This window comes from Athene cunicularia (genome assembly GCF_003259725.1).
Source record: "Athene cunicularia isolate RWA chromosome 6 unlocalized genomic scaffold, athCun1 chr6_part1, whole genome shotgun sequence".
Lineage (NCBI taxonomy): Eukaryota > Metazoa > Chordata > Aves > Strigiformes > Strigidae > Athene > Athene cunicularia.
In genome coordinates, this window is record NW_020799105.1 from 25808131 (window position 1) to 25835102 (window position 26972).

The window sequence follows — 26972 nt, forward strand, 5'->3', positions numbered from 1 at the left end:
ACCACCATTCCCCCAGCAAAATCATCTTTGCCTACAGTAAACAGAGCGCACCTGCCAGGCATAACAAAAGGCGGGGCTGGATTTGTGCAACGCTGCGCAGAAAGGCAGACTGCTCCTTCGGTGAAAGGGAACGAAACCCGGATGTTTAGTCGGTGTGATTTACAAAGCCCAGGGAATTAAACCAGCCTCCAGATTTACCATCAAAGTAAGCAAGGTGTGAAGCGAAACCAAGCTCTCCTCACTTTGACAAGAATTGGTTATACAGAGGTGAACGAGGCGCCGCAGCGGGGCTCTGGGTCCGCGGACTGTCTCCAGCCCAAGCTTTGCAGCCAGGGAAGAGGATGGGTGGCCACTGCCCGATCAGCTCCGCAGCCACAAGTCCCTCTCAAGCAGGAGGGATGCACAGGCAGCTCTCTGGGGGGCACTCTGGTATTCCCTGGGCACCCAGCGCGGGCGAGGGGTGTGGGGGATCGCCCCGCGCTTTCCTGGCCGACGGATACTGGGATGAAAGATCCCAGATCTCATCTCACTGATGCTAGAGGAGCCGGCAGGGGTTGCTGGGATGGTGAAGCGCTCGCTGCCGCCACCCTCCCCGCTGGAAAACCTCCTGCTTGGGCTGGGCTGGAGGGAGGATGGAACCACGGCCTCTGCACCACGTCCCCACACCAGCACCCGCTTGGAAAAAAGCGGCACCCTGAACCCTTCTGCCTTCTGCCATCGCATCTTATGGATCCACAACAAAACCGGGATGTTCTCAACACTGGATTTACTGATATTCAAGATAACACAATTATTAACATTGGTGTTAAAGTATCAACAATTTAAATTTTTCTGCATTCTCATTTTAAAATTTACCTCCTATTAACTTCCTTTCTTACAGGGCACAATGGCAGCATTACTGCTTCACTCTTCAGTAAAACACAAATGAGATATAACTGACGGCTCAGGGAAGATGCGTCCGAGCCGCCGTGTTTGTCTGGCAGCCGCCCCTGGGTGTTTCTAGGGACACGCAGCTGAAGCTCCACCGAGAGCACTTGTAGCACCGCTGGCTCCTCTTGCATTACAGAGAGTAATGCAGTCCCCTCAAACGGAAAGAAAAGTTAATATTAGATTTTTGGCAAGTTTCTCAGTGCATCAGCACCTAACCCGGGTGACCTCCCTGTGCAGGGGGACCTCCCGAACCCAAGAACATGACAGCTGGTATCGGATGAAAGGCGCCTTTTGAATTATTCACACCATCCATCATATAAAATTGGAAAATAAGGATGTAGGTCCCCAAAGCCAAGAGCAATGATTTCTGCCGAGTGTGGCTCGGCACATTTCACAGGTAACTGCGAGTCTCCGAGGCTGTAAGCGTGGCGGTTCCCCAAGCAGATGGTGCACCAAGACGCATCAGCAAACACAGAGGAAGGCTGTGGCGTATCCGTCCTGCACCCAACCCGCACCCGACCATGCCGCGGATGGAAAGGGGATGATGACGATCACCCTACACCCTTCAAATATGGTCCCGTTTGCAAAAAACTTGTCTGATTCATTTCCAGCCTTATGAAAACTAACTCCAGCATAAAATTACAATCTCTCCATTTAATAGAATGTAGTTCAGAGAATCAGAGAAGCCCAGGTTGAGAGAGACCTCAAGGATCATCTGATCCAACCTTTCTGTCAAAAGCCCGGCCTAGATAAGCTGGCCCAGCTGCCCGCCCAGACGAATCTCAGAAGTGTCCAGTGTTGGGGAACCCACCACTTCCCCGGGGAGATTATTCCAGTGGCCGATTATCCTCATTGTGAAAAACATTCCTTTTGTGTCCCACCAGAATCTCCCCAGGAGTAACTTGTACCCATTGCTCCTCATCTTTTCCATGTGACTCCTTGTAAAAACGGAGTCTCCATCTTCTCTGTAGCCACCTTTTAAATGCTGGAACACACTGATAAGGTCTCCCTGGAGCCTTCTCTTCTCAAGGCTGAACAATCCCAATCTCTCAGACTTTGCTCACACAGCCACCCAGTCCATTGATCGTCTCTGTGTTCCTCCTCTGGGCCCTCTCCAGCCTGGCCACAGCTATTTTGTGCAGCAGGGATCAAAACTGAGCACACTGCTCCAGGTGTGGCCTGGCAAGCGCTGAGTGGGTTAACCACTTCAGGTTAACCACCTCTGCAGGTGATGCCCTTGTTGACACAACCCAACATCCCATTGGCTTTCACTGCCGCAGCAGCACACTGGTCACCCACGTTGAGTTTGTTGCCCACCAGGACCCGCAGGTCCCTTCCCACAGAGCTGCCACTCTGAGAGAAGACACTAAATTATGCAGGATCAAACTTCCTGAATTTCTACTTTCTCTTCATCGCATCAGAGTCGTTATTTCTGCATGAACTAATCCTTTGTATTTTGGAGTAAAATCTTCAAGTATCTATTTCTAGGAGGATGGGAGTTACAAATTAGGTTTGGAATTTTGAAACCAGCAAAGTAGAAACCAGATATTCTCTCTTTTTTTTTTTTTTTCAATTCTCACACAACTTTTACAACGGCATGTGCACCAAGATTAACAACAAAAAAACACCACAACCTGTTTCTTGAAATCATGGTGGGAAGTTGACATGATACAGGGCCTGGCAGGAGGATTTTTCTTTCCTGGAACCGTGGGGGTCTGGTCAGACTTTTCTCTGCTGCTTTACTCGTTCTGCAAAACAAACCCAAGACAGATGGACTCTCTGCATTGGGCTATCTACTGCCAGCTCCTCAGACCGAAGAGCATGGCTCCTTTGGTAAATCTTTGGCTGAATAGTTCTCATCCCCATATCTCACTCCTGACATCATCTGCGTTCGCCTTACACCATGGCTGCCAGCCGGTGTCCAGAGGAGCTCCAGGCGTGGTGGCAGATGGAAACTCCCCCACCCTCATGCTGGGGTTTGCAGTTCAGAGAAAATCCTTTACCCCGATCCCCTGCGTTCGCCTCCGGCGCAGGGTGAGGCTCAGCGCGGTGCCAACACTAGCCCTTCCCCGGGGGCTGCCAGACCTCCTGCCTCCGTTGCAGAAACACCATCGTCGCGCTCTGCATGCGGTAAACAGAACTAAATTTGCAATAAAATCAATGAAATTCTATTTAGCTACTCTAGGGAAGCATCTATGGCACACTTAAAATTGTGGAATTTAATTAATTTTCCTTATTTATATTCTAGCCAATGAACTAAGATTCATTTTACCTCATTAAATTTATTTACACTTATATAGTGGGGCCTGATTGAGAAACACATGGAATCAACCAGACAACATCCACTGACTCCTAACCATGTCTGGTTAAAAATACCACGAAAATTGCTATAAATTTTTTTCCCACCCCCTAAGAGGTTGAACGGGCATAGCTGGTTTACTGGATTAGTAATAGTCGTACTACTACCAGCACAAAGCCTCCCATTCCCCGCGTCCTCCCGCGGGGTGTGCCGGCCACCCGCCTGTCCCGGGGCGGGAGGACCAAAGCCACCACCAGCAGAAGGGCTGGCAGGGACCCACCCCCCAAAGTGCTCTGAGCAAGAGCACGTAACTGCTGCGATTTCCTGAAATCTATATTTACATTGGGTTGCCTTAAAATAACCTTCCAAACAGGTATTTCTATTTTATTTTTAATTTCCAAGATTAAAGATAACGGCATTCTTAAATTATCCGAAGGACACTTCTGTGGCACGGCATTTACTCACTTCACAATTACATTAGACAAACTGTTTAGAAGAAAATTAACAAACTATTAGCCTATCGAGAACCCATTCTATTTCAGGGAATGCTGTGAAATTATTTCCTTCTCTAGCACATCATACTGAGAATTTTCTACCAGAAGGTGCAAGATTCTGCGGATGCAAATTCTTATAGAACAGATAAATCCACCGAGACCACAGAATTTCTTCCTCCATCAGAGGTTGGTTTTGCTTTAAGTTTACGCTACATACAGACCTGATTCCATAACACAAACTGAGGTCAAACATTGAGAACACGTTGAGACCCACACTACAGCTTCACAATACTGAAAAAAGCCCCCCACCCTCAAAAAAAAAAAAAAAATCTGAAAAATAAAGTTGGCTGAATGTATTACGAAAAATATTTTTTGTAGAAAAAGCACACATTTTTCTTCTCACTGATATCTTGAAATTTTTCTCTAGTGCAAGAGGAATGCACACAAAGCAACATCACTCCTGTTGCATCCTTCCATCTCCTACGCGGACCTCAGTAAAATTTGCTCCCTTGAACTGCTCTCAAAATCTCCCCAATGCTTCTGGCGGGTACCAACAAGCAGTTCAGAGATTATGGCTTTGCGCCATCGTCCCTGGAATTATTTTGCATTGCAGCAACATTACATCAGCTCTGTGTCAAGCCTTGGCAACGCATGCAAAGTGCCTAATGGTTAAATTGCATAAATAAATTTAAGGAAACAACAGCAGCCACCAAAACAATGCCTTCCTTCGGCTCTGATTTAAAACTGACGATCGCAAACAGTAATTCTCCTCCTTACAACTTTTTTCCTGGAGGGGAGCAATCTAACGACTCTTTGAAACTATTACGTTCTCTGTGCAAGACCTATTTCTTCGTTTCAGTTAATTTGTTTTTTTCTTCCAAGACTTCTGCTCCACTTACAATATATTAAGCTTAGCTAAGACTCCGCTTTAAGCTACAGAAATTTCAACTAAATTTGAGACTGCAACAGAAAAAAAAACATGAAGCAGGAGAATCCTTTATTGAAGAGTCTTCCAGGGGGAACTGGTATCTCTGGTAGGGAATGAGGAGGCCCTGAACTGATCTGAACTGAAATGTTTGAGCAAGGGTGTGAAACACACCCCCCGACGCACGGAACAGCCCCAGGGATGATGCTTCAGGACCAGTGGTGGGCAGGTTAACATCTCAGGAGCCGTATGGCAAGGAGACCTCTCCCCCGCGGATCCCCAGTGGTCTCGTTGGCCACAGGTGGGAGGAATTGAGCCCATAAAGCAGAAAGACCAGTGGAGACCCCACCAGTCCTGCCCCCATTACCACCCCTCGCCTTAGGTGCGAGATCAAGAGTTGGGGCAGCCACATCCCCCCAAGGTGGGATTTCAAAACTCCTGAGACAGAGAATAAAATACTCTGAGGCTGGACAAACAATCACAAAGCACACAAGAGGAAGAAAAGCGGCATCCCGTGTGCTGTTAGCCGACTCCCCGTGTGCCATGGCAAGGGGCCTGGCAGCACTGTGGTCCACCCAGCCCAGGAGCCCCGTCCTGCTGAGGAAAGAGCAAAACGTGGCCCATCCAAAGTTACTCAAAGTGCCTTTGCTTTCACCGGGAAGATTCCTAACTGCCATGTTAGTATTAATCTTCCAAGTACCAGGAGCAATAGCTGCCTGGGTCTGCACCACTCGCTTGTCTCTAGAAGGGGGGAAAACCACCCCGCAGGTGTTTTAACAGTGTAAATGCTATTACTAACACATGAAATCTGATTTAAATTCTCTCTACAGCAGTGCACTGGTGTTTTTCAAAGAAAAAAAAAAAAAAAAACAAACCCTACTACTTGTTTTATCAAGCAGTTAAACATATAGTAAATTAAGTCTGACTTCCATGACATTTACCAAGCAAACAGTTGGGCATGAATGAAAGGATTTGTGGTGTTTGTCTTTTCTAACTACTACTTGAAATATTTAATTACGTTTTTGCTATTGTCAATATCTTGATATTACACTCAAGACACTGAAGCGGTTTCTTCTGGTTCACCCCAGAGAAAATAGCTGTTTACCCACGAACATGGCGTAAAGGAAGCAGGACTAATTTGAAACTGATACCAGCTTGGCCGTAGGATTATTGCAAAAGATAAGATGAAGTACCACAGCAGTACATTCCCCCTACAGGAGTATTTTTATCCCGCCAGATCTTCCCTTCTACTTCTAGTTAGTCATGTCAATGATATTCCAGGAAAAGGAGGATTAGAGATGTCTTTTCCTATAGATACATAATTTAGGCTCAGACAGACATCATCATAATCACCGGCTATTTGTGACCCATAAAGCCGGTTTGGTCCATCCACACGTTTGCACCAATAAACGTTCCACGATTGGCTTTATTTTTCAACGGGGATGCTGTGAAAAAGTTGCAATATCAAAAGGTTCTGTCTGATATATCACTGGGCCTGTCCTTGGTGCGCAGTATGTTTGCCTTGGTAACCCCAGGAAATGGCTGAATTATCACACAAACAATAAGAACCATCTCAGGAACGACCAGCCCACTTCTTTGAGTCTCTTAATTGGGCAGCTGAGCACTTGCCGTTTCCAGCGGAGATTAACTGTCCAAAGGGAGGAGAAAATTGATACTCATTTAAATGTGATCTCTGGCATTATTTTAGCTCAGAAGCACACTGTACATGCACGCTTTCCCCTGCACGTGCCCACACAGATATGAAACAGAAAAGTAATTTTATGCTGAATATTAGCTCGAGTAGGAAGTTATCACTTTAATAACTATAAGCATTCATTTGCTTGCTTCGTTACACAGCATTAAAGCTGGGCAGATCATTTACAACAAGCTTGTTAGAACTACTCAGTATTCAAAGTCAAGCCTGTTTTACTGTGAGGCGCGTCGGACACCCAGGAAGGGGAAAGAAAAGCTTCCCGAGTAGATGAACATCACATTTCTGGTTGGATTAGTTGGAATTGCTCATTTGATTTTCCAATATCGTTATTTCTTGCTCACATAACATCTAGGAATTCCAGTATCCACAGTGGCCAGACCATCTTAAATAACGAATAGACAAGGAAAATTACCACTGAGGGAACAGTCTTAGCGGTGGGAAGGAAAACCAGAGCTCTGCGGGGCGCAGCCCGACCAGCCGAGCAGGGGGAAACGACCCCAATGCCCAGAACTGCAGAAGCTTCCCAAGCATTTACACCCCGGATTACATTTTTTTCGTTGATCTTGTTATGAAAAGACAGAAAAGGGTTTGTAGTTTCTGCAGTGGTTGAGCAAATTTCCTCAGCTGGCCCACCCCAAGCCCAGCAGCCGGGCGCGGGGAGGAGATGGGCAGAACAAACCTCTAGGTAACTGGAAGCCACTGGAGATGTCCAAACTTACTCCTTCATTTCTTAAGTTCCTTTTTCCAGAAAAAAAATATATATATTTCTTAGAGAAAAATTTTATCTCGCCTCGTTCATCCGCTCCCACCTACAGCGACAGTAAGGCACGAGGGAGGGAAGACGTTTAGGCTGAGCTTAAGGGTTTCACACGAGGAACCCCGCTGCCACACCACCTTCCCCCCGCCGTGTGCCGAACCCTTACTAAGGGCTGTGACCACTTTTGATGACACCCATCACTTCTGCTTGCTGAGGAAGAGAAGCTGTTTCTTCCAAAAGCCACCATAAAAATAACGGAGTAATTGTTGTTATGAAAACGTGTTTTGTATCAGCAGAATTCACTAATGAAGCAAGCTGACAGACACATGAGAGAGCATGTAGAAAAACGCTGGCATTAAGAGTTGGGTTTAACATATAATGTTGCTTGGCCGTTAAGGTACTGATAGGAAAAATACTTAGTCACTTCCCAGCTGTTCTGTGGCAGGCTAAAACATTAAATTTAAACCATTAGATAATTCTGAAAGCAAGGGAACAGGTGGCAAATGGTTTATATGGCAGATGGTGCCTTTTTTAATATTTGTACTCACTGCTAATTTACAGAGTCCATAACCACAGACTCATATCTTACCTTTTTCACTGGAATAATTAAGAAATCGTATGTGAGGGTAAGAAAATAAATACCCCAATTCTTAATACAGTAGCCATAAAAGTGGTATTAAAGACTACTAGATATCCCATACCTCAATTACTCCACATTACTGTTTACATTCCCAAAGTTTATTGCATTTTGGATTTTTTTAAGATAGAGTTCTCTTCAAAGACTTGGCTTGATAGCATTGGAAAATTAAGTTTTCCCTTTACCAGCAGAGCAAATAAGCGTGAAGATGCAGCCCAGATCACCGAGTAGCTGCATCTCTACACGCTCCTATTTAGGCTTTATGTTAAATCTGGCACAAACCCGAAGTTGACGGCAAGGCTGACATTAAATATTTAAGGGAACATTTTGTCTGGTACATGTATGAGCAGAATCACCAGCGGGTGAAAAAAAAAAAAAAAAAAAAAAAAAAAAAAAAAAAAAGCTTCAGCAGCATTGCTGGAACCTTCTCCATTTTCGCTCACTGATGGGAGGGCAGTTGTCCCCACGCTCAGCGGAGAGGACAGACACATCGTGCTCAGACCCTTGTCGCTGCATGGTGCTTCTGAACGGCTCCATCCCCGGGTACCTGAGTTTTGTTCTAGTGAATGTGCCCACGCACAAGCCCCAAGACAAGGCTGCCCCCGCCACAGACCATCTCTGCATCGGAGCAAAACCCCTTTGGAGGGAGAACTGGACAGCAAGTGATGCTTCCCACCCAGCTGGTTTTCCTCTGCTTTTTTTCCAGGGATAATGGCGTTGGTTAGTATTCAAATTTTGGTATTTTTTTCCACCAGTCACTAATGATTAAAGACAACGTTCACATGGCCACGTTGGATACACAAAGATGCTTCAGTGAAGAGCTTATGAATGACTCAGCTGCCAACGTTTCCACATTTGTTTAGCCAACAGGATTGATATTGTTTCTCCAGCTGGGCTGAGACTCATCTCAAGTCATCGCGGATAAAGCGTAAGGTAAAACAACTCCATCTTATGATCCTCCAGAAGTTGGTAACTGCAGCATGAGCATTTCAGGTTGCAGACCTGAGCACCCCTCTCTCCAAGAGCAAACCCTGGCTGACCACAACACAGACCTCCCCAAAACCGACCGCGGGAGGCTCAACAGTGGTTGGAAGATAGTGAAAGTGGTGCCAAATAATTTTATCATTGCAGGAGCCACTAATAATTACAACTTTAGCCAAATTCAGAAAGAAGTCTACTTATAATATTCAGGATATTAATCATTAGAAGATGGCTATTTTTTGTTGTTGTTGTTGTTGTTGTTAATTCAGCATTTTATCTCACATTACATATTATGTGGTTGACACCCCTCATTTCTTAACAGCTTAAAACTAGAAAAACTGCTCTAGCCAAGCTCCCCGAGGGGCTACTGCCAGTAGTCCCCACTGAGCAGGTCAGAAGCAGAACTCACCGTAAGGGGATGATGTCCAGCACCATGTTAAAACCACTGAAACCTCAGTAAAAGAAAACAAGCGCATCAAAGATGCCATCGAAGAAGAAAGATGGAAATGTTTGATGTTGTTTAAAACTATGAGGGAGGGGGGACAATAAAGGACTTTCGCCAACAAAAATGGCATCAACGCAGCACGCTGAGACTTAGTGGGAAAATGCTACAAGGAATTAAGACAGAATCCCGTGTTCTAGCAGACAGAAAGCTGATGTATCTGGCGCCGTGCCAGCACCTCACAACTGCGTTACAAAACCCAGCAGCACGGCACTGGTGGGAGATCAGCAGTTTTGAGGCAGAAATGGCAGAAGAGGAAAAAAAAAATATATCTGGAAATCAAGTCTCAGGTGCATCAGTTTTCATCTGCAAAACTTTCAAGTACCATCTTTCTCCGGAAACTAATCAAGCCGCCCTCTGGAACAGAATTCTGGGATTTTCCCCACATATTTCCAGACCACTTTTTTTTTTTTTAAAACCAAATGAGAAACTTTTTATTTCTTACTAAGTTTACTAATTTCTCACCAAGTTTACTAATAAGGCTGGCAGAAAGTAACACGGCCGAACTGTAAGGCTGCAAAACTAATCATATCAAAAGCCCTTAAAAGTACATACTCAATTATAAGATTATTGATCGAACAAACCACTGTGATTAGAAACAAGGTAGTATTATAACACCAATCTTCAGTATAATCAATTAACAGCATACAACTAAGCACACACTGTTCAGCCTTACAGGCACCAATATACACGTAGATTTAAGTTAGAAATAAATTAATCCTTTGTTTCCCGAGTTCACTCCCATTACGTGAACACTGCCTTGCATAAACTTTAGACAAGGAGAACATGGAAAGTTCATTAATTACCACGTTACTTTATAAATCACACCTGGATCAAGAAAAACGCAGCTGCCCCTGGGGTCCACAGATTACGCTTTCTCCGAGATGTAATTTTCTTGGAGAACAATAAGTCATCTTTAATAAACGCCAACGCACGGATGTTTTTAAACTGAGAGGCCAACAGGGTTATAAAAGCACACTGCACACCGGGGATTATCTGTACGGCAGATTACGCTTTCCTGATGCTTTCCCAGCTGTTAATCTACGCGGCAATGGAGACGTTTATTTCTGACAGCAGAGACCTGCCTTTGGCCAACTGACCATTTCTTCCTGTCGATGAAGTCAAACCCAGTTTCAGCACCCTGCCCGCCGCGTTCCGGCGACAGAGAACCCGGGCAGCTTCCACACGTGCTTGTCCCCTGTTTTCACTCACACCCATCACAACTCCGGCTCCTTCGTTAGCACCTGCAGAAGCCTTCACCCTTTTTTTTTTTAGCCAGTGGCTGTGGTTGTACCTTCCTGGGCCCAGACAGCGGGTGCCAGCCCAGCTCCAGCGCGGTCCGCCCCCCGCCGTGTTCTTCAAGCTGGTGTTGACAAGGATAATCTAAACCCAACACCTCTGAGTCCTCTTCTCCGCCAACAAAATAAAAAGGAATTTCATAAAAATGTTTTATGTAAGCCTTTGCAAAGGCACTAGCCTTCCCTCCAGAGACGGTGATTAATAGAGAAAAACAGTTAGCTGGCTCTCAAGTTTACTGCACATGGACCGGGCATTTTCAAGCTTTCTTCCTTAAAAAGCTACTATATATTCTGTAGGAGAAAACACCCAGAAGTGTGTGGTTTGCTGTGAATGATTGATAATAGGATGATTGCTCAGGCCCTCGGTGTGATACTTGATAGCCTATCGTACACTCATTCGAAAGGAAAGCAACAATTATCATGGCCTGACATGTTTATCCTTGCAGAGCTGAGGCAGCTCTCGAGGTGGCAGAGCCTCCCGGCATTACAATATTCGACCATGTCCAACACCCTCCAGCAGAGCTCAGCCCCGCAGCCATAAATCAAAGGCCCTGCGACGGCTCCTTCCCCGATGGCCCGAGCATCTCAATTCGGGGAAGAACACATCTGGCATGTAATTCTGCTTTTCAGCACACAAAGAACGATTATTTTTTCCCCCTCTCTCCCCTTTTGGATTCTCCTCTAAGACACTCACAAAGAGATAAAATGGTTTCTGTGGGTCAAATAATACTGCGTGGGAAGCACCACCAACTCTCCGCCCTACAGCCGCGAGTAACTCCAGTTCTGCTCTTATTTCAGCACCGTCCCTCCTTGACAAAGCCTGAAAGACTTGTACCGTTGTTCCTATGGGTCACTTTGCTCTTCAGACTCCCTGAAGGCAAAACCACTGCCGCGCGCCTTGGCAGGCACGTCTCCGGGTGACTCTAATGACTGCTCAACAGGAACAATAATTACTGAGATACATTTCTCATGAAAAGATTTCATCTGAACACCGACAATCCCAACTGCGCGCCTCCTGCGGAATTCAATCTCACTGTAACCTCACTGCGTTACACTTCACGTACCAAAAAGATGGAAAACGCACCCTAATTTAAATTTTTAACTTAATTGGTACATAACTTTTCTAAAACACAGCCTTAAGCATTCAAAGTACAAACAGATTCAAAAATTAGCCTGAAGAGTTTAAACCAGGCCGCCTTCCACAGCACGTCAGGGATGCCATGGTACACCCCCACCTGCTCCGTTCAGAAGGTTGTTACACAAAAGTCATGCTAAGAAAACAGCGTTTTTTCCCAGTAAGCAGCCACATCTAAACCTACCAGGGAAAATACAAAACTACGGCTACGTTCTTCACGCGTATTCCATAATTCTAAACACCCAAACAACCTACTTAAGTCTTAATCAAATATTATTGCATGGAGAGCAGATGCCTTTCAACCGCCAGCGTTGCAAGCTGAGGACCTGCTGCAAAGACCTGGTGCCACTACAACCCCATTTTCTTCCACAAGTCACTAAGGTGACAGAGGACACAGCTCACTTCATCCACTGCCTGCAAACGCCACAGCGACATAAACACTGCAAATGCAGATGGAGTTTTGAACTCAATCTTAACACGCAATCTCAGTAAACACCCCTAAACCGCAGCAGAAAAGATAACTGTAATTCCAGGTTATTAACGCCACCTACATCCCCTGAAGCTTTGCCAACGCACACCAAAACTCACGCTCAGCGGCCTCTCTCTGCTGCCGAGCAAACAAAACGCTCATTAGTGCCGCCTTACCTGGAAAAGGCGAAGCCAAAACCGGAATTTTGATGGGCGAGAAGGTCAGCACGTGGCAGGGCTGGATGTGGCTCGTGGCCGACGGTCCCTGCGGGGCTTCAGGCTCCACCGACACCACCGCGGTGGTGGCCGCGGCGGCCAGCGCCAGGGTCTGATTGCCCCCGACTGGCTTAAGGCTGTTCTGGCAACCACCTGCGGGAGGGCGAGAGACACAGCAGGGTTTATTTTTAAGTAGAAACCAGTGGATTTACGTACAAGGATTTTCAGCAGTCTGAACTTCAATGCAAGGTGGAACAAGCCTGTAACATTTCCCATGCGGCCTCCGCTGTTGGCATGTCCCCCTTAGCGAGACCCTCGATTTGGAATATATTATATAATGTGCTTTTATGAGGACTCTCAAAGCCCCTTTTCTTAACCAATATCCTTGAAGTCCTAGCTTGTGATTGGTGCATTTTTAGATATTAAACCCCCATATACATGAACATATCATTACAACCTAGAGGGACAAGACAGCAGTGAGTCATTCATAAACTGTGCGGTTATTAAATTCAAATGAAAAAAAATCTCAGTAAAAAAGTCAAATACTTGAACACATTGGAGGGCATTTTCTTCCGCTCCCTTCAGCTTCATAATGATGCATTATTCTGAATTTTCCTAAATATAAGCTGTCTGATTTCAAATCTGAATGTTTTGTTACTTGCTGTATTAACCATCCAACATTACTGATATCTGCCCAGCTCTTCTCCTGTATTAGCACACAAATACCTGAGTGTTACAAGTTCACGCACAAGTATCCTCCATCTTGAAAACACGCCCTGCAGGAAACGTCCAGCAGTTTCACATGGCAACTCGGAAGTCCCTCAAATCAAGACTCAAACGCACTTTAGACTATGGAATATTTACCTTTAAGTCTAACAAGCTTGCAGGGAAGACCTTCAGAGCTCAGTCTTGGTTAAATATGTTAAATAAACAAGAAAATGAGTGGTAAAAATCTTAAGTAGAAAACCTAATTTGACAAACACCAGCTGTTACTCCCTCTACACTGAGCTATGTATTCAAAAATTAAGCAATCATTAGCTTATTATGTCATTCAGCAAATGTTTTCAGTTCATGTGGAAATCCTTTAGGCAATAAGAGCCAACTGTAGCTCTGAAAAAAAAAAGAAAAAGAAAAAAAACCAACCCAAACTACACAGTATTTGATCAGACTCCTCACTTCAGGCATTCCTGAGCTCACAGGATTTCATTTTTCTGTCTGCTTCTCTGTGAGGAAGACGGGGCCTCGGCCGGCGGCCCTCGGGGTGCTGCTCCGCGTAAGGCAACCTGCCTTAACGTCCCCTTATTCCCCGACACAGCCCGGACAGCCCTCACCCAGGCTTCGCCACCCAGCTCTGGCTTCAGACACCTCAAAAGTTCTGACTTTCAGACGCCAAATGGTGTTTTGCTCGCAGCTGGCGTCAGGGAAAGAGTGGGTCAGTGGGTTTGGGAACGGAACCTGCTTTGTTGCCGCTAAGTTGTGGCTAATTGGGGCTCCTGAGGCTACCGCGCTCACTTCTGGCAGCTTTGCTCCTAACTCTTCATAAACAATCACTTGCCAACAAAGTAAACCCTGAATTAGCAAAACAGAAGTCAAATATTTTCAGTAAGCATCACAAAAACCCTTCTATTACGTATACTGCGTTTGTCAATGCCAAAAAGAATTCACTGAAGACACCTGCGTACGCACTAATTAACCGGCACACATGCAAGAAAAATCCCACAAATATTAAAGTTTTGATCCTTCAGCCACAGACAGATGAAAACCAGATTATTCTGACAGAGTCACAACAGAAATTTAAAAAAAAAAAAAAAAAAAGCATCAGTGTCCAACTAATCCAACTGTTTATTACAAGTCCGTTTATTCGCCTGAGGACGAGCACAGACTGCTGGGTTAGGTCAAACACCTGGCCTCCAAGAGCCTGCACTCACTCCTAATTCGAGCTGTCACCGGGTGGGAAAAATTCATGAAACATCTTCTCTAAGTCTTATGAAAACTAATGTTGTCTAGAAAAATTACTTTTCTGTTGGCTTCCTACTGGGTACCTGAGCAGAAAGGTTGTTTACTTCTGATTTGACTCTTATTTTGGAGAAGAAGATGCAATTTCCCCACAAAGAGCCAAGGAAAGCAGCAAAATAACGCAAGCCTTAGCTGCTTGGATAGCTGAAGTCTTCCACCAGCACAGATGAGTAACGCTCCTGAAGCAGGGCTTCCTTATTAAAGTTTCATCAATCCCCTTATTAAAGATTCATCAGTCAGTTGAAAGAGAAGTTTTGGTGATTTCCCTGCCTTTGATGAAGTTCTCTCTCCCGCTCTTGCTAAATAATTCCACGAAGAAAGGACTACCCCAATAATTGTTAATACTTGAGAGCACAGACCAGGTGTCTGAGGGGTCATCGTGTCCACTCTCTTGCTTTGCAATCAACTGAACGATCACCTCAGAGATTTATCAACCTCTACCACAACATCTGATTTGTCAAAGCAACTGGAAGCTGGCCCAGGAGGTGACTTGTTGAGAGCGAGGGGCTTTCATCCGCGCCCAGAGTAGCAGGAGGGAAGAAGTTCTTAGAAAGAAACCGGAGTTTGCTGTAAGCATTTCCAAAAAAACTTCTTGAAAGGGTTTTATCTAATCATCATTAATCATCCCGCATTTACATGAGTTTCAAGAGTCAGATGCCTTGAAAATAGCAGTAAAATACTGTCATCGATATACCCCTGAGGGGAAAAAACTTGCAGATTTCTTCCTACCAATGGTCGTTTCCCCAAATCTGTTTTTGCCGAGAAAAACTACATCCTGGATAGTAAGGTGATACTTGTCCACTGAAACAACAAACCCTTCTGAGTGTCCTTCCTCAGCTCTGCACTTCTCAAGCAAACAGGCCAGGCCGAAACACCCGAGACGGGCAGCACGTTTCGATGGGAAGGGACTGACACGCAGAGAGCAGCTGAGGCACCAACAGAGAGATTATTAAGCGATAATTCACCGACAGCGGGGAAACGCAGCAAAGGTGGCGGAACCGGGCAGCAAAGTCACCGCAAAGGGACACGCGACCACCAAATATCCACCTGCTGAGGGCTGTGTGCGCAGGGGGCGAGAAGAGGAGCCGTTTCTGACGTGCCTCCTCTTCTAGCGCAGCATCGTCAACAAGAAGTTGGTGAGTTGTACCCTGTTTCCTGTTCTTGACCCCAAAAGACCCATTGTCACGGGGCAGATCTGCACAACTGAACCACTAGGTTGGTGCAGGAGAAACCAGCCCAGGCCACGCTGCCGCGCCTGGCCAGCACACGGCTCGAGAGAACAGCTCAACCCCCCTGCCCAAAGCCAGCCTCTCCCTCCCGGGGTCTTCAGGGCACCAGAGCAGGCGGTGAGCCTCCCCCACACAGGTGTACAGACCAACAGTCAGACAGACGTGGTGGTCCTCTGGCACACGCTAGATCACACCCCAGCACCGCCCTCGCATATCTCCGTCGTCTGCCAGGGAGGAAGGAGACCAGCAGCCATAGAAAGCCCAACCCTGCTGAGACCGCCCAGGGGTCTCGTGTCCAGCACAGAGCGGGCTCAACCTCCTCTCCAAAACCCACCAACCTCCTCCGCTCCCCCTGGTCTGCACCGGTGCCCTCTCTACCATCACACACAACCCCTGCAACCAGAGCACACCAAAACCTGCCTTCTGCCCACTGACATTGTCTAACACATTAAAAACTGAAACCATGAGATCTTCCTCCTTGAAGAAAAAACACCCGAAAGAACAGAAATAACTTTATTCAACAAGACAGCTAACACTGTGAGATATGAAGATCGACTCTTACCCAGAAAGGGTAATTCAAGACCTTCCCCTTCAGATAAAAAAAAAAGTTTATCGGTACTGTGAAAACTTACTGTACAGACAACGCAATGAATTCTAAATTGCACTTGATTATTACAGACTTTCAGGTTTTGTCTTCAGTTTTGCCTACGGGGAAACATCTTTATCAAAGGGTTGCAAATATCTTCCCCAGAGGACCCCCACAAAAAAAATTTCAAGCAGGTTAAAGACCTTTTGAACTTTTCATTTGCCTTTGAGAAAAAAAAAAAAAAAAAAAAAAATTTTGCTTATGCTTTCAGCCCATGAGCTACCACAAGTGCCCAACAGCTCTTTGGCATTAGGAGCCCTCCTCCAGGTGAGGACCAAAGCACCCCAACACAGACACCGACCTGGCTGCCTCTTCGTTTTTTGCCTGGAATAGCCAAAAGACACGATTATCAGACAAATGGATTTCCACTGCAACGTGCTGACCTGCCTCTACCCAGGTGAGCACACGCCAAGCCCACGGGCCCACACAGCACCGGGTTTCTATCAAAGCTTTCCAACCACCAAACCTCCGGTCTCAGTGCTGCTTCCCACCCCAACCTGCGGCAGCGCGGTGTGACAAAAGACACCAGAACTCAATGCTACTAGGAAAAAAAAAAAAAAAAAAGTCACACCAAGTATTGAGTAGCTTCCCAAGGGATCTCAAGTGCTTTCCACGTATGCTTCAATTAAAAAAATATTTTGAAGGGTTTCAACTTAAATGTGTATCCTATGGAAGTCACTAAAATTAAACACTATTTCAGTTAAATAGCAGTTAAATACTTTGATCACAGAGTTAATAAAAGTTAGTAATGCTGAGGTCCTCACTGATGGGAGGATGTGTACCGTTCTCACTTCTTTTTAAAGCAATATGCAAGCTCCTTGGTTTTAGTCATAAACCAGCTGATCACTTTGACAGGTTGTCGAGGCCAGGTCTGACAGGGTTTGGGCATCCAGGCCTAGTGGAAGGTGTCCCAGCCCATGGCAAGATGGGCGTTAAGGTCCCTCCCAACCCAAACCATTCAGTGATTTGATGATTCTATGACTGCCTGTATCCCTGGTTTTGGGGGGTTTCCCTGCTGCCTGCCCTGGCCTCAGGCACCCCCACTCCTGATCAGCCCCTCTGTTACCAATTTCACCACATCCAAGCACTGCACAGTCCCGGCGGCTATTAAAAAAAAAAAAAAAGAAAAAAAAAGAGTCCATCATTTCTGATTACAAAGTCGTTTTAGAAATATTTCCTGAATCTCAGCTGATGCTGCCCAGCCCCTGGGACAGAGGGTTTGGGGGATGATGGAGCCAGATCCCGCCGCCCCCTCCAGCACGTGTGGCATAGGGCTGCCAAGCCTCAGCACCTTTCGGCAAGGGATGCGCCTGTCAGAGCGTAAATTCCCAGATCAAGGATTGCTGCCAGGCAGGTCGAGAGGAGGGAGACATAATGCAGAGCTGGCGTGGCAGCTCCGTGGCACCTGCAGCCCCCCACGCACTGGGGAGACAGAGCCCATAACCACTGTCCCGGCACCGCAGGCAGCTCAGCTCAAAGGCAACAGCCTCATAAAATACTTCACACGTGAAATACTTAACACCAAAGATGTAGGAAAAAACAGCTCCAAAAGAAAGGAAATTAAAAAAAAAAGTGAACTACTGTTTATTATCCCTTATTCCCTTTCCCTTCATCCATAGAGTCTGGAAACTAAAGTCTTTGAGATGACAGTTCTTTATTAGACTGTTATCAGAATTAAAAACAACAATAATTGTCTTTTGACAGAGAGGAGGAAAAAAAAAAAAGAAGCTAGTTGAAACAGGCTAAAAACAACTGTCACTGCTGGATCCTCCCTCCCTGAAGACAAGCCATTGAAAGGAGCGCTACCGTAGGAAAAGCTCTGTCGAGATATCTGGGTGGTTTCTGCCCCAGCAGCTCCCACCACCCGCCCCCACCAGCAGTGGCAGTGTCAGAGAAGCTGTCTTGGCCAGCAAATCCATTAAAATACAAGGTAAAACCAACCAAACAAACAGAAAAACCCACACAACATGAGAAAACCTGACAATTTACAGAAGAAAATGAGCCCTTTCTGCTTGTTTTCCCCGTTCCTCCCCAGTGGAGGGGCAGGGCCCCAGGCAGAGCCGCTGTGCCCACAGCCAGGAAGGGAAACCCCCACAGATGGGGCCCGGCAGGACACCGAGAGAAAAACATTTTCTCAAAAGTATTTCCGCCATCAGTTAGAAATGCAGTATTTCTGGAACCCCTTTATGTTGGATCATCTGCAGAGCTGATGAAAATGATCACGTATATAAAAAAAAATGATAGCTAGGATTAAAAGGCTACTGATTATAAAAATGTTAAACTTGAAGGCATGAGTATTTTAATAATATCAGTATTTATACTACGTACAGACACATAAATATACTGGCTTCAGTGCATCCAAGGAGATGCTGGTTGGATTTGGATTTCCCTCGAGGGAGCTACCACCGGCTCCCTCCGAGCAGCGCCACACGCTCCCTGAACCTCAAGGTTGAATTCTCAACCTTCCCAATAAATTGTCCCTCAGGCTGGTAGAGGATCAGCTGCAAGATGCCAAGTGGAAAGAGGTATTAAAAAAAGGGGGGAGGTCCAAGTTTAGTGGCTCAGGGGTAAACTTTATATCTGTAGACATTTTGTCAATATTAGGATTCGGGGTTTTTTATTATTAGGTAATTCCCCATAAATGGATAGCAGCTAGGGAGGTAAGTTACTTTTATCATTGGTTTATTCATCAATAGGATGGGAAGGCTGTTTACTACAAGCCCTTGGGATCAAGCACGAGCTCTTCTCCTGGCTTGCTCCACTCAGCTCTCTACCATTTAAAAGCTGTTTTCTGGTGCCACAAAGTCAACAGGAACGATACTCCTCAGCAGGCTGAGATGCCATTCCAGCTGGGTACTTCCCCTAGAATAAATGTGTCTCTAAAAAAGGTACACACAAATCCACCAATAAAAATAAGTTTCCTTTTCAGAAACAAGGCAGATTCACTTTTTCTGCACCCGTTCCAGGAGGTTCTGTGGTACCCTCCTGCCAGCTTGCCGGGCTGGGCAGTGCTGGTGGTGGGAAGCTGGTGAGCCCCTGGCAAACAACTCCAGCAGAAACACCGCATGTAGACACTTACAAAAGGAGGAAATTGAGAGTGTTATTTAAAATGAGTCCACCCCTACGTAACACCACGATGTTTGAGTATCTAACGCAGGATATGGCCGATGCCAGGCATTTGGGAAGGCCCGCTTGGGCACTGCTGACACTCCAAATCGGGACAAAAATATCACTTTCTCCCTCAGAAAAGTGGGTCCTTGAAAGGATGGGCTTGAGCTTTGATGATGGAGACATGGCTGATTCTTGGTTAATCCCCTCCTGTCACCCTGGAAGGCTTCAAGGCCAGGTTGGACGGGGCTTTGAGCAACCTGGGCTGGTGGTCCCTGCCTGAGGCAGGGAGGTTGGGACTAGATGGGCTTTAAGGTCCTTTGCAACCCAAACCATTCTAGGATTTCTTACACAATTCAAGCTTCACTGAAGAGCAATTTATAAACGCCCTGTTAACGTGTGTGTCCCCCCCTGCCGCCACACATCAGGGCTTGGCCCCAGTCATGGTTTTAATGGGATCTTCCGATGCCCCTCTCAAGGAACTTTGACTTTTTATCAAGCAGAAATCCTCGGAAGACCTAAAGCAGAGACCTTTACAGCCCCAGTACTGATACCGGCAGAAGACAGACGACCGAGAACCCTCTGGCCCCACTACCTAAATCGCACGGGGTCTTAAATGTCAGCTGCAGAGCCACTGGAGCACATGTATCCATCAATAAAGCGAAGCAATGGATCGACTTAAACAGCATATTTATCCCAATGCAAAGGAAAACGTATTGATATCCCTATCTTCCGCAGCCCAAAGGGAGGGAAAAAAGCTTATTGTCTTTTCCATTTGTAAACTCCAGCTATTGCACGAGTCTGCCAGGAACAGCACTGCTAACAGCTCACTTTTTTGCTCCTATGAAATAAATAAGAATATCTGGCTCCTCACAAACAAGAACAGCCTCTGCAAATCACTGAAAGATCTGGATTTCTTTATAATGAGGTCTTGGGGCCAGGTAGGACAATATTATGGAAGGGTCAGGACTACAAGCCTTTCCCAGAAACACATTACATGTAGTTTTATTTCTGTAAGTGGGAAAAAAAAAAAAAAATCTTAACCAGGCTGAAGTTTGGATTTGGGTAGATAACAGAAAACGCACCAAAAAAAGAAAAAAAAAAAAAAGAACAAACTTAATAAACAAAACAAAAACTTTGTAAGGCTGTGATTAAAGTCAAGTACTCCCAGAGACTTAATAAAGCCTTCGTCTCTGCAGTGCCTGAACGCTCCACAAATAAAGAGGGTTTTCATGGCATTTCAGGGATATTCAGGTTCCTGCAGTGCTATTCTTGTTTAACAAACAGGGAGCTCTAGCACACGCACATTAAGTGTAAGAGAATCAAATCTGAGAGGCCCAAAACCCGGCTACTTACAGATACACACACGTGCTTCAAATATAAAGCTTGCGCTTAGGAAATGCAGAAGGTCGGAGGTCCTGTGTCATGTATTTCACAACTGTTAAAAAGCATAAGCAAATGGAACCCAAATTTCAAGCAAAGCAGCCATATTTCTTTATAGATTTGTAATGTTTGAAATTTAAACTGAAAGTACCTAGAAAACTGTCTCTGTGCATATATGGGCATACGCATATAGGTGCTACACTGATATCAGAAATACTGGCGCACTTATTTAAAGGTTGGTGGGATTAAAGGAAAGAAAAGGACATCTTAATCTACAGAGGATCGGTAATGCTAAAGCAAGTTGGTGAAAGAATATCCAGGAACTCTTCATTCTGCCTTTCGTATTCCAACACCAATGGATGAAAGAGCAAGGAGATTGCTCCTGAGCAGAGACACTGTGGAAACACAGAGGCAGCAACAAAGCTTTGACTTGGCAGAGAATACTTGCTCTTGGAAAATCATTCCACACACAGAAAAAAAAAAAAAAAAAAAAAAAAAAAAAAAAAAAAAAAAAGCACAAGAAAATAAAATATCTGATTTAAGACGACTATTTTCCTTCAAGGAAACCAAGACCGAAAACCACTAGAAGTCTTCATTCCAAGTTAGACTGCCTCCGTTAGAAATGAAAAAATACTCTGAGCGTTAAAGACTGTTAAAAGACTTTTACCTCCTCAGCGTCTCCTCCCACGGCTCCGAGGGGGCTCCTGAAGGAGCCCCTGAGGCCAGCAGGGGTCGGAGACAACGCTGCCTTCCCCACTCACCACCCCAGCTATTGCTGAAGACTCCACAAAGACATCCCTGGTCTTGAGCATCTTCACTTGAGTAAGAAAATGCAGTTTAAAAAGAAAAAAAAAAAAAATCCATTTGAGGACTCTCAAACTTTTTCAAACGGAAGCAGGTGTTCAGATGCCGGATTTCCCTTTGCTGTTCAAACGTTCAGATTTCCCTTTGCTCCGAGTAGAATTGCAGACGGCAGCAGCCGGGCTCCGTGCACCCAACAACCCAGCTGAAGCTGCTCTACTACACCCACTCCATTTCCAAGGTTATTCAAGCCTCCAAATTGCTTCTGAGCAACTGCCCACGACTTTAACCCCCAGAAACTCTGGAGGGTATTTTTTCAATAAGCCGTTGGCAAGATTTACCGGAGCAACCTTCCTTTCTATGCACTTGCCACACTGGTTGTGGCCAGGACCTGGCTCAGGTGTGGAGAAGGGTCACGGTGAGGTTAATGGTTGGACCAGATGATCTCCGAGGTCTTTTCCAACCTCAGTGACTCCGTGGATGGGAAGCACGCACTCCTCCCTACAGAATTCCCCTCTCTGTACATAGGCTCTGCTCAAAGCATGATACCCTGAAACGAGCTGCAGAGTATTATGGTCCTCAGAAAGGAGCCCAGGAACAACCACATTACTGGTTCTACTGGGGCGCCCACACCCTGTAGGGTTCCACATCACACCAGGGCCTCCCCGAGAGCCCGCGGGACCGCACACACGCTCACGGGAGACACCGACTCGCCAGCCTCCTGCTCCACAGGCGCCCTCAGCAAGCAGAAGGCAAACACGGATGTCAAAAGCCACCATCTCAACAAAAATCAGGGAATTTCTGCCCTCGATGGAGACTCTTCCCTCGCTCCCCTCACCACCCAGCCCTTGCCGGGGGTGCAGCCGCGGGCTCGGTGCGCTCCCACCAGTGGCTTGCGCAGCCCTTCTGGGCAACTTCAAGAAGTGAAGAGATAGCAACACACTTCCAGCTGCATCTCCTGCTCCCTCCCTCGCAGGAGGCTGGATGAAAGGCTGCTTCTCCCAGGTTTCCTCAGAAAACCTTCTGGAACATACCAGTATAAAATGGCCCTTTGCAAGGAACTGCTGCTGGCGATGCTCTCGAGGGCCAGGAATGTCAAACGGCAAGAACGTACCCTCAAGCATTTAAAATAGCATCAAGCATAGTAAAAAGCACAGAACATCATGTCCTGGAGGGCTACAGCTTTCATCTAAGAGGTGTCACCGAGGGGTCCTGCCGGTGCTCCCTCGGCCCCCGGGGATGTGCAGAAGGCAGAGATGCCACACGGGCACGTGGAACTCGGCACAACCCAGCCCCGACTCCATCCGCGCGGCAGAGAGCGCCGCACGGGAGACAGAAACATGAATCCTTGCTCTGCAAAAATATCTAGATGCTGCCTTGCCATGCCTTCCTCACAAAAAAATGCAGTATCCAGTAGACATAAAACAAGCTATCATTCCTAGGTGGGAAAATAAAATGTCACTACTCACTTTAGATACACAAAAATGGTAAGTACATAAATTCATGTTTTGCAATATGCGCAAGAATAATAGCCGCTTCCTTTTCTTACAGAAAATAACACCTAGTAGCTGGAGCTCGCAGCTGTTAAATTATGTGCATTACCATTCTCCAGACTCCAATGCCTCATTCCTTTATCTTTGTAACATTGCTGATACATTGAGAAAACAATTATATCATTACTGATAACTGTGGAAGGCAAACCTGCCGTCAGACGGGCTTTCAGGACGAGCCCAGCCACGCAGCCTGCAAAAAGCTTATTAACTTCTCAGTTTAAACCACTTAACTAAGCAATTTGCTGTCAGTATTTTTATTACTCTTCATACTAAGGGTAAAGATTCTATACAAAGTGCTTCCAAGTCCGAACGTAACACTTCCCAGAAGCATCTTGTTCCGGGGGCTGCCGGGCCCCGCCACCGCCAGCGATGCTGCCATGCACGGCTCCGCACGGCCGGGGACGGTCCCAGGTCAGCTCGGATCTCATCCACCAGAAATAAGGTTTTGAGAGGGATGGGGAGACTTAGAAAGACCGCTGGGGGGCTTCAGGAGCTTGGGGGGGTCTGAAGGGGTGGCAGCCAACGCCGAGCATGCTGCTGGAGGAGAGCTGGACCCACCTGAAGGTCTCTGAAAACAGGCTCGTGTGTGCCACATGGTCCAGGGGGAAGAAAATCACCTTCTCTCCGTGCTCCTGACGGACACAGAGGTGGCATCGGGCTGGGAGGGGCCCTGTTCTGCCGGGGGCCCTGCCCTAACCCGCTGCCAGGTACGTTCTTGGCTTTCCGCCCGAAATACCGTGTGCGATAAAACATTTTCGTTTAAAATACGGAAATATTCTAAACACACACAAACAAACAGTGGGCTGTGCCGCCCTGCACTGAACACCCCCCGGGCACCCCGGGAGGGGCCATCAGCGTCCCGTGACAGGGATGGCTCCCGGTGCCTCAGTTGAGCATCGGGCCATGCTGGCAGAAGGTTGGCAAAAACATCAAAATATGGAACCGACACGAGTGGCTCAACATGTTTCAATACGGAACAATATTCACCGCTAATTAATCAGCCTGGCAAACGAAGCCAAACAGCACGGATCCCTTCCAGCGCACTCACTGTCTGCATTACTGGCAAAACACGGGAAAGCTCCCATGTGCTACACGGTTACAAAACCAGAAGCACTTTACAGGGCAAAGACCAAGGGGAGAGGGGCTCTGCTGCCCACCCAGCAGGCATCACCTCCGTCTGAGGGAGAAACAACCGACAGCAGCCACTAAGAACGGACTAACTCTGAATTTAAGAATATCTGCTGGGAGTTTAAACAGTGGCATCTTACTACTTAACCTTTTCTATGAGACAACTGCTACTTTGAAGTTACTACTGTAGGACCAAAATGGAAAGGTTCGGCTTCCCTGCGACTCGTGTTCTGTTCTTCTCCAAGTATAAAGCTCAGCTCTTCTGTTCAGAGCTGTGACATACCTGAGGTACGCAGAGCCATGGAATTTATGTCACAAATATCGCTGTGCCTGAGCCTTAACGAGACGGTGGATCAATCACCCCTCTCTACCGATAGCTGTCTACACAGACCACACCAAATCCTGAGAACTAGTGACCATCAGGAGAACTATACATCAGCTATGCTGGCAACTTACTGTTTGAAAATAAACCAAGCCTGTTGGGGGCGGCTGGCCCCTTCGTTCCAGAAGTCAACAAGCACTTACGGAATAATTTGTTTCAATCTTCTATAATTACACGTGGTCTTTTCTCTCTTTAAGGCTAATTTAGAGGATGAAACGCACTTTGCCATCAAGGTTCAGATCAAGGAAGAGATTTCCAGCTGCATGCAATGAAACCCTTACTTTAGAGAATGGCTTACACATCTCTGGGAGATGCATTTAAACAAAATAATTTTTAAAAAAAGTACTTAATTATTTATGTCCTACTGACCTGGTATCAGCTGAGGTGCCAGCACCACTGTGGGAAGAGGCCTGGAGGCAGCAGCTGGCCTGGCTATGGCCATGGCTACTTGATTTGTCATTAACAGGGGCTTCTCATTTCCCTGGAAGAGCCTTGACTCCTCAGGATGTATCCACGCCGAATCCAGAGCAAATGCATTATTCAAATAGATCTGCCCGACATAAATAAATAAAAGAATGTTAAGGTTTGAGATGCAAAATTCAGAAATAAAAATGAGAATGAAGTACCTTTAACTCAATGTTACAACACAGGTAGTATCTCAAGTTGGGGACAGACTGATTTCTGCTCCATTAGCGTTGCAGGCTGGGTTGAGCTGACCGTTTACAAATTAACTGGATTTTAAGATGACTAATCAGCTGATGCAGCATCACTAAAAGAAAAGAGCAGCTGAAGGCAGTTGTCCCCCAGCCCCAGCTACTCCGGAGCTGTTCAGAACCCTCGGCCACACTCCGGATGGGGGAGATGGGCGTGAGGGAGGAAAACGGGACAAAGTCACAAAGCCACGTTTTAATTAACGAGCAAGGTAAGCGTGCAGCCGGAGGTAAGGGGATGGGGCACGGGACCGCGCGCGACACCCCGGCATCCCTTCTGGGGAAGGGCGGCGCGAGTCCCAAGGAGAAAGGGAAGATGGAAAACTCCCACGATCGCACCCCATAGTAAAATTAAAACCTTCTACTCAACGTAATGAAGATTAATATTAAAGACGTTTCAGTCATCGTAAAGCTTCAGGAAAGCACAGACATGCGAGTGCTGGAGTGGCCTCCTCCATCAACCGTCCCTTCCCCACCCCTCCTCCTCCGCGGGGTTTTGCCTGACAAGCTGCTGACCTTTCGCACGCCTTCGCAACTCATAAAGCCCAGAACGTTTGTCAGCTTACACACTTTACACACTTGAGCCTTAAAAAATACTTCGACATACCAAGATCAGACTTACTTTGCAGCTGGGTAGCCTTTTATCGATCCAGTTTTTCCCAGCATGAGGCGGGACCGTAGATGCGTACACAGGTGGGAAAACAGGGACGAACTCCACGCTCGAGGATGGTGAAAATCCGATGACCGGAGAATGAGCTCCAAATATCCACTTTGGGGGTGGGGGAAAAAAAAAAAAAAAAAAAAAAAGAAGAAAAGTTAACAAAAGGATTTTATCCGGAGGAAAGCAATGCTTTTCATGATCTCCTAACCGCATAAAAGATGAGCACAGAAAATTTCAAACGCGTCTCTTCAGCCCGACAACCATTTGCGTTTCTTTAGCGAGCGACACGGCACCGACGCTACAAACTGCTTTAGAAAGCCACAAACCGGTAGCCTGGCAGTAAAAGCAGCCCTGGGCTAATGGCTGCTGGCCGCCGGGAAGCTTGGTTTTCCTCCGCTCAAGCGGAATCTCACAGACAAAACAACAACATCAATAGAAAGTGTTTTTTAAAAATTTGTCACCAGGCAAACAAGAACGAAAGCAAATGCTGGAAACGTATTTTAACTTAAGCTCGTTTGTCAAATAGGTTCCCACGGTAAAACCACCTCTGCAGTTTATTTAAGTGGTCTCACACTGGGGAATAATTGATGTTACTGTTTCATTAGACCCAGCACTACCGATTTTCTCCCTCCCACTCTCTCTGCTCCCAAACCACAAGAGACGCTCGTGCTCGAAAAGGCTGGAAATCTTCACATGCAATTGAGTGGATACTACAGCGCCCGCATCCCTCTTTTATTTTTACTTCTTTCTTGTAAAAAAAAAAAAAATATATATATATACATATATAAAGACGAGGCAAAACTATGAGCGCAGCTTCCGATGTCTCAGCTGTTAACGGGACAAACGCTCCAGCCGAAAACCATTTGCTATTTCGAGCAGCCTTGCGACAGCAATTAATAATTGAAATATTCATCACTGACGAGACAGACTGGTTCAACTGACACGGCTCAAAACTTTCGTCTTTATGCATATTAAAAAAAAAAAAAAAAAAAAAAAGTA

General features: G+C 46.2%; 1 protein-coding gene across 1 annotated transcript in view; it reads right to left on the reverse strand.

Annotated features, from left to right (window-relative positions):
• The window catches only part of TCERG1L (transcription elongation regulator 1 like), a gene marked incomplete at its 5' end in the record, with an annotated part of 91039 nt that extends 64946 nt beyond the window's left edge, over nt 1-26093 (reverse strand). The window contains 3 exons of the mRNA XM_026851568.1: nt 12318-12509; nt 24972-25152; nt 25935-26093. Of these exons, the coding sequence (XP_026707369.1) occupies nt 12318-12509; nt 24972-25152; nt 25935-26093 (532 nt within the window). The remainder of the gene's footprint in view (nt 1-12317; nt 12510-24971; nt 25153-25934) is intronic.
• Nucleotides 26094-26972: the final 879 nt, after the last annotated feature.